Source organism: Megascapheus bottae, chromosome X (genome assembly GCF_031878675.1).
Source record: "Megascapheus bottae isolate mThoBot1 chromosome X, mThoBot2.hap1, whole genome shotgun sequence".
Lineage (NCBI taxonomy): Eukaryota > Metazoa > Chordata > Mammalia > Rodentia > Geomyidae > Megascapheus > Megascapheus bottae.
In genome coordinates, this window is record NC_143547.1 from 40,834,653 (window position 1) to 40,847,402 (window position 12,750).

General features: G+C 38.5%; 1 protein-coding gene across 1 annotated transcript in view; it reads left to right on the forward strand.

Annotated features, from left to right (window-relative positions):
• Positions 1-12,750, forward strand: part of Tex11 (testis expressed 11) — a 243,360-nt gene that overhangs the window by 14,562 nt on the left and 216,048 nt on the right. The window contains exon 2 of the mRNA XM_090327103.1: positions 10,159-10,280. Coding sequence (XP_090183229.1) covers positions 10,159-10,280 — 122 coding nt within the window. The remainder of the gene's footprint in view (positions 1-10,158; positions 10,281-12,750) is intronic.

The window sequence follows — 12,750 nt, forward strand, 5'->3', positions numbered from 1 at the left end:
ATGTTAATATTGGCTAGGAATTCATCCATTTCTTCTAGATTCTCAAATTTGTTGGTGTAAAGATTTGAGAAGTATTCCTTCATGATATTCTGGATCTTGGTAATTTCTGTCATGATATTACCATTTTCGTCTGCGATTTTGTTTATTTCGATATGCTCTCTTCTTTTTTTGGTAAGATTTGGTAAGGGTTTGTCAATTTTGTTAATTCTTTCAAAGAACCAACTCCTTGTTTTGTTGATTCTTTCTACAGTTTTTTTGGATACCAAATCATTTTATTCTGCTTTGATTTTAATAATTTGCTTTCTTCTACTGGGGTTAGGGTTGGCTTGTTGCTCTTTTTTCAGGAGCTTAAGGTGAGACATTAACTTGTTGGTTTGCGATTTTTCCAACTTGTTGTTGTAGGCACTCAGCGCTATAAATTTTCCTCTGAGTACTGCCTTTGCTGTGTCCCAAAGGAGTTGGTATTTTGTGTGCTCCTTACTGTTAAATTTCATAAACTGTTGGATTTCTGTTCTGATCTCTTCGATGACCCATTGGTGATTCAACCATGTGTTGTTCAGTCTCCATGAGTTACAGGGTTTTCGTTGGTGGAGATGTGTGTTCAGTTCGAATTTGATGCCTTTGTGGTCTGAGAGTGTGCATGGAATAATTTCAGTGTTTCTGAATCTGTCCAGGTTTGTTTTATGGCCTAAGATGTGGTCTATTTTGGAAAATGTCCCATGTGCTGCTGAGAAAAACGTATATTGTGTTGTTGCTGGATGGAATATTCTGCAGATGTTTGTTAGATCTAGTTGGTCTATATAGTTGTTCAGTTCTAAGGTTTCTCTGTTGAGTTTTTGCCTTGTTGATCTGTCCATATGTGAGAGTGGTGTGTTAACGTCGCCGACAATCACTGTGTTTCGATCTATGTATGGTTTCAGTGTAAGTAAAGTTTGCTTGATGAAGTTCGGAGCTCCGGGATTGGGTGTGTAAATATTTAGGATCATTATGTCTTCCTGGAGGAAAGATCCCTTTATTAGTATGTAGTAACCTTCTTTGTCTTTTCTTACTAATTTTAGTTTGAAGTCTATTTTATCTGATATGAGGATGGCAACTCCAGCCTGTTTATGGGGGCCGTTAGCTTGACAGAGTTTATTCCAACCTCTCACTTTCAAAAGATGATTGTTTTTTTGGGTAAGATGTGTCTCTTGAAGACAGCAGAACGATGGCTCTTGCTTTTTGATCCAACTAGACAGCCTATGCCGTTTAATTGAGAGTTAAGTCCATTGACATTGAAAGTTAGGATTGAGAGATATTTATTAGTTCCTACCATTTTTAAAAGCTTTTATTAGGGCCTGTGTCTTGACAGTTCTTGTGGTCCTTAGATGGTATGCTGTTTAGGTGCCATTTCTTTCCCTATATTGCATTTATTTTGGTTTTCTATGTATAGAACATCTTTGAGAATTCTCTGTAGTGTTGGTTTTGTTGCAACATATTGTTGCAGCTTTTCCCTGGAATGGAATGTTTTTATTGTTCCCTCAGTTATGAATGAGAGCTTAACTGGGTACAGTATTCTTGGTTGGTAGTTATTTGACTTCAGGGCATGATATATATGCTTCCAGTCACTTCTTGCTTGCATGGTCTCTGCTGAGAAATCTGGGGTTATTCTTATTGGTTTTCCTTTATAGGTTACTGATCCCTTTTCCCTGGCTGCCTTTAGGATCCTTTCTTTGGTTTCTATTGATCCACTTCGGATTACAATGTGGTGGTGGGATGTTCTTTTCTGATCAGGTCTGTTTGGGGTTCTAAAAGCTTCTTGTATCTGGATGGGCCTGCCCTTCTGGATATTTGGGAAATTCTCTGAGATGATTCCCTGAAGTATATTTCCAATACCATTGACCTATTTCTCCAGGCCCTCCTCAATACCAATTAGCCTTAAATTAGGCTTCCTAATTGTATCTTGGACCTCCTGAAGTGCTCTCTCATTTTTCCTAGATTTGGATTGACTCATTTTCTGTTCTTTTTCTATAATAACTAAATTATCTTCATCCCCGGAAATTCTCTCCTCTGCATTGTCTAACCTGCTATCAAAGCTATCTACTTTATTTTTCATCTCCCTTGCTTCTAATTGCTCATTTTTGATGCCTTGCATCTCTTCTTTTAGATCATGTATGGATTTCTTTAGCTCCTTGATTTCCATTTGAGTGGTTAGCTCATTAGCTTTATTTTCTTTGGACATTTGCTGGAGTTCTGTCACTTTTTTATTTGTGGATTCTATGAATTCATCCATCTTTCTTTGAAAAACCTTTATTATGGCCTCCTTTATGGCTTCTTCTTTTTCATTTATCACCTTGTTTATGGTTTCCTCTTGTTTAGCTGTAGCTTCCTCCCTTATGTCTTTCTTTATATTTTCACATTTTTCATTAATGATGTTTATCAGTTGCATTTGTGTAGCACTTGGAAGACTCTCCTCTAGGTTTGGCAGTGACTGTTCCATTGTCTGTTTACACTGGGTGGGGGATGTTGATTCTTTTTTTTTTTTTTTGCCAGTCCTGGGCTTCAGCTCAGGGCTTGAGCACTGTCCTTGGACTTTCTCAAGGCTGGCACTCTGCCACTTGAGCCTCAGCACCACTTCTGGCTTTTTGCTATGTATGTGGTACCGAGGAATCGAACCCGGGTCTTCGTGCATGCTAGGTAAGCACTTTTTGATTCTCAGAAGGGGAGCTTGGCGGCTGGTTGGCCCTTCAGATCCCTGCTGTGATTCCACTGCTTTGTCAGAGTCTGTGACTGTGGGGGGCCCCTCGGTGCTGTCTTCCTCAGAATTCCCAGCTGGAGGATGCCCTTTCACATGTCTTGGTATCCATTAGCCTCTCCCCCACCCCCTCCACCCGTCTTGGTTTTCCCCCTTTCCCTATCCTATTTCAAATAACCAAATAAGCATATATACAGTATATCAGATAATAAGGTAAAATACTGTAACAAAATGAGATAACCAAGGGACAGCAAAAGAGATGAGAGATAACATAGTACATTAAGGACAACAATCACTTGTTATATGGCTTTTGTTTCTATATCCTGGAGGTCCTTTCATTTAGCGTCATACTATATGGGCTTATGTATCTAGGTTTTGTTCTATTGTAAATCTGTTAGGAGAGAACAGGGTTTCTACTGATGATGACAAATGAGGGAAACCATTGAGCCTAAGTTCCTTTGAGTCTGGCTTACTTCACTTAATATGATCTTTTCTAAGTCTTTCCATTTCCTTCCAAATGGGGCGATGTTGTTCTTTCTGGCAGCAGCATAGAATTCCGTTGTGTATAAATACCACATCTTGTTGATCTACTCATCAACATCTGGGTTGGTTCCCTATCATTGCTATGGTAAATAGTGCTGCAATGAACATCGTTGTGCTAGTGGATTTAGTATGTCCTTGTTTCTGGACTATTGGGTAAATGCCAAGTAGTGGAATTGCTGGGTCATGGGGGAGTTCTATGTTTAGCCTTTTGAGGCACTGCCACACTGCTTTCCATAGTGGTTGAACGAGTTTGCACTCCTACCAGCAGTGTAGTAGTGATCCCTCCTGGCCACATCCCCTCCAGCATCTGTTGTTATTAGATTTCTTGATCCTGGCCATTCTAACTGGTGTGAGGTGGATACAAATGTAATTTTAAAATATCTTTTTTGTTTTTCTACTCAGGTTTGAACTTAAGACCTTTTGAATTTTCAGGCTAGGCAGAAGCTCTACTACTTGAGCCCCATCTTCATTCTCTTTTTAATTTAAACTTTCCAAGTAACCACACTAAAAAGTAGACAGCAATAGGTGAACTTAATAGTAGTTTTAATATAATTCTTTAGCTTAACCTACCTAAAATACTATTGTTTTAACATGTAATTTGTACATAAAATTACTGGTATTGTTTTCCATTTCTTTTCTTGTGTGAATCTGGTTTAGTATTTTATAACTACATTATATCTCACTTTTTCTGTGGTGTTAGAGATTGGATTCAGGACTATTATGCATCTAAGCAGGAGTTTTACCATTGAGTACTCTAGGACCTCACACTAGCCACCTTTCAATTGCTCGCTATCACTACCATATTTACATAGCTGTTGAGTAAAATAGGTCGTAAAAAAATTCACTCATTGGATCTCCAAGGACTTTATTTGGAAAGCTCCCTAAGGTATCTTTTCCTATTCCCTTAAAAGGCTCATCAGATGAGGAGGGGCAGAGTTAGTGCCAAGAGGAGTTGGAAATGTGGCTTAGTAGTAGACTGCTTGCCTAGCATGCATGAAGCCATGGATTCAGTTCTTCAGGACCACCTAAATAGAAAAGGCTGGAAGTGGTACTGTGGCTACAATGGTAGAGTGCTGGCGTTGAGCAAGAAAAACTCAGGGGCAATGCCCAGGACCTGAGTTCGAGTCCCAGATCTGGCAAAAAAAAGGAGAGAAAATATGTCAAAAAGGGGGCTACATCATTCATAGTGTTATGAGCGTGCCTATGGCATAGATATTATTGTGGTATTGGGGCTACCGCATATGTACCCATTAAGTAGAAGCAATATAGCTTATGAAATAAAGGGTATGATTAGTGAACAGAATTCAACTTTCTCACTGTGCTATACAGTCTTTCAACTGTGAACCCTACAGACCTTTGTGCTGGTGTTTCTTGTAACCATTCTTTATGTTTTTCTTCATCCATACATAGCAACTTGGTTTTTTGAACCTACTGTGCTTTTACACACTTCTCTGCTTCTCCCTCTGGCATGTTCTTACCCCTCATATCTGGATATCTGCAATTTATCCTTCAAGATCAAATAGCATCTCTGTTAAGCTTATTTGGTTATTCCTAATCCCGTCCCATAAATAGGCAGTTAGCTTTCCTTCATACTTTATACATTACTTACATGATTTTTTTGGTTTTTATTTATGTTTCTTTTCCTAACCTAAGAGTGAAACTTAGGGCGTTGGGCATGCATTCTGTCACTGAGCCACACCTCCAGACTCTTGGAAATTTTCATTTCCTCCCTCCCTCCCTCCCTCCCTGCCCTCCCCTCCCTCCCTCCCCCCCCCTCCTCTCCCTTCCTTCTTCCTTCCCTCCTTCTTTGTGCCTTCTTTGTGCTTGAGAGCTCTCCTTTAGCTTTTTCAATGAAGACTGGTACTTTACCACTTGAGCCACAAACTCCACTTTTTGCCTTATACTGATTAAGTGGAGATAAGAGTCTCATGGACTCATCTACTCAGTCTGGCTTTGAACTTCAATCCTCAGATCTCAGCCTCCTAAGTAACTGAGATTACAGGTATGAACCCCTGGTGCCTGGCTTAGACATTTTTCTGATGCTGATTTGGTAATTTGATGATGATGGCTTGTACTAAAACCAGCCTATCTGTTGCAATTCCTGGAACATTGTATATGAGGGGAAAACCCTATTGCTAGCCAGGCATAGGTGGTTCATGTCTTTAATCCTAGCTAATCAGGAGGCTGAGATCTGAAGATCAAGGTTAGAAGCCAGCCCAGGCAGAAAAGTCCACCAGATTCTTAGCTCCAAAAAATTACTCAAAAACTGGAAGTGGTGATATGACTCCAGTTGGTTACATTGCTAGCCTTGAGCACAAAAGCTTGGGGATGCCAGGCATGGTGACTCATGCCTATAATCCTAGCTACATTGGTGGCTGAGATCTGAGGATCAAGGTTCAAAGCCAGCCTACACAATACAAAGCCAAGACTCTTATCTCCAATTAATCACTAGAAAATGGGAAGTAGGGCTGAGGCTAAAGGGTAGGGTGATAGCCTTGAACTGAAGATCTGAGAGACAGCACCTAGGCCAGAGTTCAAGCCCCATGAACCAAAAAAGGAAAGAAAGAAAGAAAGAAAGAAAGAAAGAAAGAAAGAAAGAAAGAAAGAAAAGGAAGTTAGTTCAGGGACAGTACTCAGGCCCTTAGTTTAAGCCCCCAGACCAAAAAAAGCAAAAAAACAACAAAAAAACAAAGCAAAACAAAAACCTGTTATGTTCCTAACCATGGATAGACACTCTGATTTACAGTGTGAGTTCAATTTAAAAAAAAAAATCCTGTTTGCCCCAGTTGCTATACCTCTTTGACACTGAATAATTTGTCCATTTTCATTCAAAACAGTCTCTACAGTTAGAGTTGTTGATCTTAATTTGCAATTTGAGCTGCAAACTAAGTAGTAGAGTAGTGCATTTGGAATGGTCTTGGTGCATTTCCGGTCTTACGTTTCTTTTTAGTTTCTTCAGAGTCATACGTATTCTGTGTCCTCATTATGAATAGTGTAGGGAAAAGGAAATGACTTCAAATCAGAAATTCTGAGTTCAGGATCTAGCTTCCTACTTTGTATCTTCTCTAAGATGTCTCTTTATTTAAATTTTTTATCTTATTTTTATGATGCTGGGGATGGAATGTAGGGCCGTTCATGTTTGGCTAGTGATCTGCCACTGAGCTACAGCCCCAGACCTTACATTATTTTGTTAAGTCTCAGTTTCTACCTTTTTTTCTCTTTTCTGTCTTTATTCCTTTCTTTTTTTCTTTTTGTTTTGTAATTGTAAAGGTGATGTACTGAGGGGGTTAACAGTTACATAAGGAAATGAATACAGTTTTTATTTTGCCAGTCCTGGGCTTAAGCTCAGAGCCTGAGCACTGTCCTTGGGTTTCTCTCAAGGCTGGAGCTCTACCACTTGAGCCACAGCACCACTTCGGCTTTTTTTCTATGTATATGGTACCAAGGAATTGAACCTGGGTCTTCGTGCATGCTAGGCAAGCACTCTACCACTAGGCCAAACTCCCGGCCTGAATTTTTGCTGAACATTGTTGCCCCTTCCCCTTTCCTTTATCCCTCCCCCCTTTGCCTCCCACCAAATTTGTAAATACTAGGAATTGAACTCAAAATCTTGTATGTGCATACTTTGTTGTTGTTGATTGTGGGGCTTGATCTCTGGGCTTGTGCTCTACCTCCTGAGCACAGTGTCACTTCTGGTTTTCTGGTGTTTAATTGGAGATAAGAGTCTCGGGGACTTTTGTGCCGAGGCTACCTTTGAACCGTAATCCTCAGATCTCAACCTCTTGAGTAGCTAGGATTAAAGGCGTGAGCCACCAGTGCCTGAATGTGTATGCATACTTTATAGAGCTGGTTAAAGATCAAATGAAAATGCGTTTGAAAAAGTTTAAGAATGTAATGTGCTATGCAAATGTTAATTTTATTGTCTCTTGGTTCTTCTCTTACTGAAGAAATTGCATGTAATCATTCTGACTTGAAGTACAATCTTGAATTGACCCTGGCAGGTCTTTGGACTGCTTTGGCTTTTGAATGATTGATGAACTTATGGAGGTCAGAGAGAGAGAGAGAGAGAGAGAGAGAGAGAGAGAGAGAGAGAGAGAGAGAGAGAGAGAGAGAGAGAGAGAGAGAGAGAGAGAGACTTGGCAGGGCTGCTGATTTTTCCATGTTGTAAAAGAAGCTCCTTTCTCCAGAAGAGGGGAAAATTTATTTCTATTATACTGTACCCAGAATGCTTTCTATTTAATCAGAATTAATTGATACTGATTAACATGGCTGTCTCAATAGCATGACCCTCTAGTGTTTAACAAGGATGAATCTCATTTAAATTCAACAGACTGAAGTCATGTTTTACATCATCATTTATTTCAAAAGCCCATAAGACCATTTGCTAATTTTTGTACCCAATGTATAATTTTGCCTGATATAACCTTCATGTGGCATGTTTTCTTCATAGCTCAGGAGTAGATTGCAGCTTCTCTGAGAGACAAATTTCTCTTTAATCTTTTCATAGTGCAGCTCTTCTTCAGTGCTGTGATCTCTGTTATCCCCCAGCTTTTCTCACTGCTTTTACCCTAAAGAACTGTGGTATTTATATTGCCCCAAAAGTGCCAGTCACTTCCCTCACTGAATGATATTGAAAATACGCTTTGAAGGACCAGTATTACTTTAACAAAAGTAAGCTGCAGGACCAAGATGTGGCTTAGTGGTAGAGTTGCTTGCCTGTACCGAAAAAGTGGTGCTGTGTCTCAAGTGGTAAAGTGCTAGCCTATGTATGTATGTATGTATGTATGTATGTATGTATGTATGTATGTATGTATGTTTTGGCATCATGGGCCTTGACCTCTGGGCATAGATGCTGTCCCTGAGTCTTTTAGCTCAAGGCTACCGCTTTACCACTTGAGTCAGAGTCACTTCTGGTTTTCTGGTGGTTAATTGGAAATAAGGGTCTCATGGACTTTCGTGCCCAGCCTGGCTGTGGCTCAAGTGGTAGTGTGGCATCCATGAGCAAAAAGATTGATGCTCTGAGTTCAAGCCCCAATACTTGCATGCCAGACACATATACACAAACCCCCTCTCTGATTCTAACTTTATCTTAAAGGACTTCAGTGACTGTTATCAGTATTTTGAACACAAACTATAATATATAATCAGACAAATGTACACTTACATAAATTAATTTCCTAGTCATTTGCTAGATATATACAATATACTTGGATCAAATTAACCTCTTGATCAAATTCACCTCTCAACTTTTTCTTTCTCTCATTTCAGTCAGTGTATTGTGGATTTCATTATTTTCATACACACACACACACACACACACAGACACACACACACACAAGTCATTTTCACTTCTAGCAAACAAACTTTTCTTTCTGCCTTCCTCTCTTCCCCTGCCAAATAATTTCTCCTTTACATTCCTGTTTTATCGTTGTTGTTGTTTCGTCATTGTAATCATCATCATCACCATTTTAAATGTAGATTCTTCATATAATTGAAAATGTGTGAAATTTAATCTTTTGAGCTTGATTGATCTGGATCAACATGGTTTGCAGATGTGGGAATCAGAGGCCTCATACATTCTACTCAAGCAGTCTAACATTGAGGTACATGCTTAGCCTGATATTTTACCTAAGTCTTTCCATTAAGGAGGAAGGAAAATAAGGACATATATTTTCATATATGTTTTTATTACCTAAAGGTGTGCATTTGTGGTAATATTTTGGCTCATTCCATGGACACTGAAGATTTCAGTGATATAAGTATATTCAATCAGTTTCTTGTAGCATGTAAAAAATCTTATTTGGGGCCGGGAGTGTGGCCTAGTGCTTGTCTAGCATGAATGAAGCACTGAGTTGTGCTCCTTGTTACCACATAAACAGAAAAAGATGGAAGTGATGTTGTGGTTTAAGTGGTAGATTGCTAGTCTTGAGAAAGCCCAAGGACAGTGCCCAGACCCCGAGTTCAAGCACCAGAACTGGTAAAAAAAAAAAGTCTTATTTGTTGACTCTGAAAATGTAGCTCAATGCTACTTGCCTAGCATATGTAGGGCCTTCATTTGATTCCCAGTGAAACAGACACACATATACACACACACATACACACATGCACACAAATCTGTTTTAGCCACTAAGATCTTTGGAAGATGTTTGTATGGTATTATCGTTTGGGTGCTTAGAAATGTTGAAAGAAAATAGAGACATGTAAGTTATGGAAACTCCTGTTACATGACTTTGGGAAAAACCTCAACTTTGATAATATGAAAAATAGCAAAACATCAATTGTGGTTTAACAGTATGCTGGCATGGTAAGGAATTCTATGGCCTAATATAATTCAGCTATGTGGAAGATCTGAAATTTATACTGTTTTAGAAAATGGTGACATAATTTGTACATATTCGATAAAGGTTAATGTTATCTGAAATTGCGCATGTCATTTTTTTCTCACAAAGTCAAGGTTTCACAGCCAGTTAAAATTAATGTCCAATAAACTTATATATTTAATAAGTATTTCAGTTTTATACAGCCCATTTCTAGCCCCTTCTCAAATGTCTAAATTTTCTTGATTTGAAGGTATTACTAATTTCTGTTTTATAGTATTTAGTTGTTTATATTTGTAGTGTTAAGATTACCTATAATAACATTATTATTTATGTAGTCAATACATTTGACTAAATTATAAACAGGTGCAGACAGGGAATGCAAATTTTATTTGAAAATTGTACTCTACCTTTAGGTAAAAAATACTATATTCTGAGTTTTTACTATTTAAGGATCCTTTCAAGCTCCTTCATGCTATGTGCATTTGGGACATGTTTCAAAACAGTTTGCCACTTTTAGCTAATGGTGCTGGTTGACAACTCATTTTTCACTCATTGTTATTTCAGAAACTGTTGAAAACATCATCCTATGCAAAGATGTACCTAAAGTACACGAAGCAATTGAGAGAATGTTCATGGATATACCAAATATCAACAGAGCATCTATGGCAGAATTGCAGGATTTTCAGGTTGGTATAAAATTAACCTTGTTAAAGCATTTTTAGTGCTAAGGATTAAATGTAATAAGTTTTGATGATGCTTATTTTAAGTACAGTATAAGTAAAAAATAATTTTCATGTTGAACTATGGAAACAGAAATCTGTATCTAAAAATAAAATGAGATATTTAGGGAAAACAGTTTTAAAAACTAAGGAAAAATATGTGCTCAACTTTAGTATTTATTGTATAGCCTCTTTTTAGGCTTCAATTTTCTCATTTGTTAAAGGGTAATAATACCCACTTTGTAATACTGTGAATAATAAACAAAATTATACTGAAAAACATAGTAGTAGGCAAATATTAGTGCTTGTTTCTTTCTTTTCCTTTCTTCTCTCTCCTTCCTTGCTTTCTTTTTAAAAATTATTTTCCAGTCCTGGGGCTTGAACTTGGATCCCAAGCACTGTATTTGAGCTTTTTCAAGATTAGCACTCTATCTCTTGAGCCACTGCACCACTTGAGCCACAGCACCACTTCTGTCTGTGTATGTGGTACCAATGAATTGAACCGAGGGCTTCGTGCGTGCTAGGTAAGAACTCTACACCAGTCCACCAGTCTACCAGCCTGACTTTGAACCTGATCCTTAGATCTCATCTTCTTGAGAACCTATGATTTATAGGTGTGAGCCACTAGTACCTAGCATCAATTAATAAAGATGTACTAAATTGATTTTGGTATATTTTACATCCTATACATTCATTTATTTCAAGGGTACAATTCAATATTTTAATAATTATATTTTATTATCTTTAAGTAGTTGTACAAATGAATTATCATTTAACAAATCAGTTTATAAATACATTGAGTCTTGATTGATGTCATCCCTTTCATCATTCTTCCCCAACCCATCTCAACCCAACCCCTACACTTTCAACTCAACCCCTATACTCAATTTTTAAAATTTCATAGGAGGTTCATTGAATATTTTGGCTGCATTTTCCCCTTCCCGTGTTCATTTACCTAGCCTTTCACCTTTATCTCCCCCTACACTTTCAAGTGCCAGTTTCTTGCTATTGAGCTTTTTTGCTTAAGGCTCTCTTGAGCCACATCTCTACTCCCAGCTTTTTGGTGGTTAACTGGAGATAAGAATCTGATGGACTTTCCCACTCCAGTTGACTTTTGAGCTCCAGATCCTCAGATCTCAGCCTCCAGAATAGCTAGGATTATTGGTGTGGGCCAGTTGTCACATAGCTGATTTTATATATGCGCGTATTATTGGTCTTGAATTTAGGGCCTGGGAACTTTCATAACATTTTTTTTGCTCAGAGCTAGTGCTATACCATTTGAGCCACACCTCTACTTCAATTCGTTTTTGGTGATTAATTAGAAATGAGTCTCAGGGACTTTCCTACATGGGCTGGCTTCCAACTATCATCAGATCTCAACCTCCTGAGTGGTTAGCATTACAGGTGAGAGCAACTGGCATCTGGCTGTTCAGCTTACTTTTAAAATAGTAGACATCTTTCTTAGTTGGTTTGAGATGGTATCAGTGAGATTTTACTTGTTGTTCCCTCATAGTTACTTTGAAAGTTTTTTCATTTGCATATTAATCATTTATATTTCCTTATTGTAGAATTACGTTACAATCATCTGTTAATTTTTAAATTTTGCTATTTTTCTTTTTTTTGCCAGACCTGGGGCTTGAACTCAAGCCCTGAGCTTTACCACTTGAACCACAGCACCACTTCTGGCTTTTTCTATGTATGTGGTGTCGAGGAATTGAACCTGGGTCTTGGTGCATGCTAGGCAAGCACTCTACCACTAGTCCAAACTCCTGGCCCTATTTTTCTCTTTATTACCACTTGCAAAGTTTTTACATATTTAATCAATTCTTAAGTCCCTTATAAGACATATTGGGAATATTTTCTCATCTCCTCTGAACCAGGAAAGATATTTATTTATTTATTTATTTTTGCCAGTCCTGGTGCTAGGCACTGGCCTTGAGCTTTCTCAAGGCTAGCACTCTACCACTTGAGCTATAACATCACTTCCACCTTTTCTCCGTATGTGCCACTGAGGAATCAAATCCAGGGTTTCTAGGCAATCATTTTCTCCCTAGGCCACACTTCTGGCCCATGGTTAATTTTTTTTTGTTTGAACTCTGTGCCTGTGTGCTGTCCCTGAGCTCTTCAGCTCAAGGCTACCGTTCTACCATGTTGAGCCACAGAGCTACTTCCAGTTTTCCGGGGGTTAATTGGGGATTAAGAGTCTGACAGACTTCAGTGCCTGGGCTGGCTTTGAACTGGGGTCCTCAGATCTCAGCCTTCTGAGTAGCTAGAATTACAGGCATGAACCATTGCCACCCAGCTCCTGTTAATTTTTTTCTCATATATTTTTATTGTAATTAATAGAAGGGTTACATTATATTCACCAGATAGAAGATGTATTACTTCACAAACATTGATACCCTTTCTCATGTCTTGGTCCCCATTTCCCTCCCCC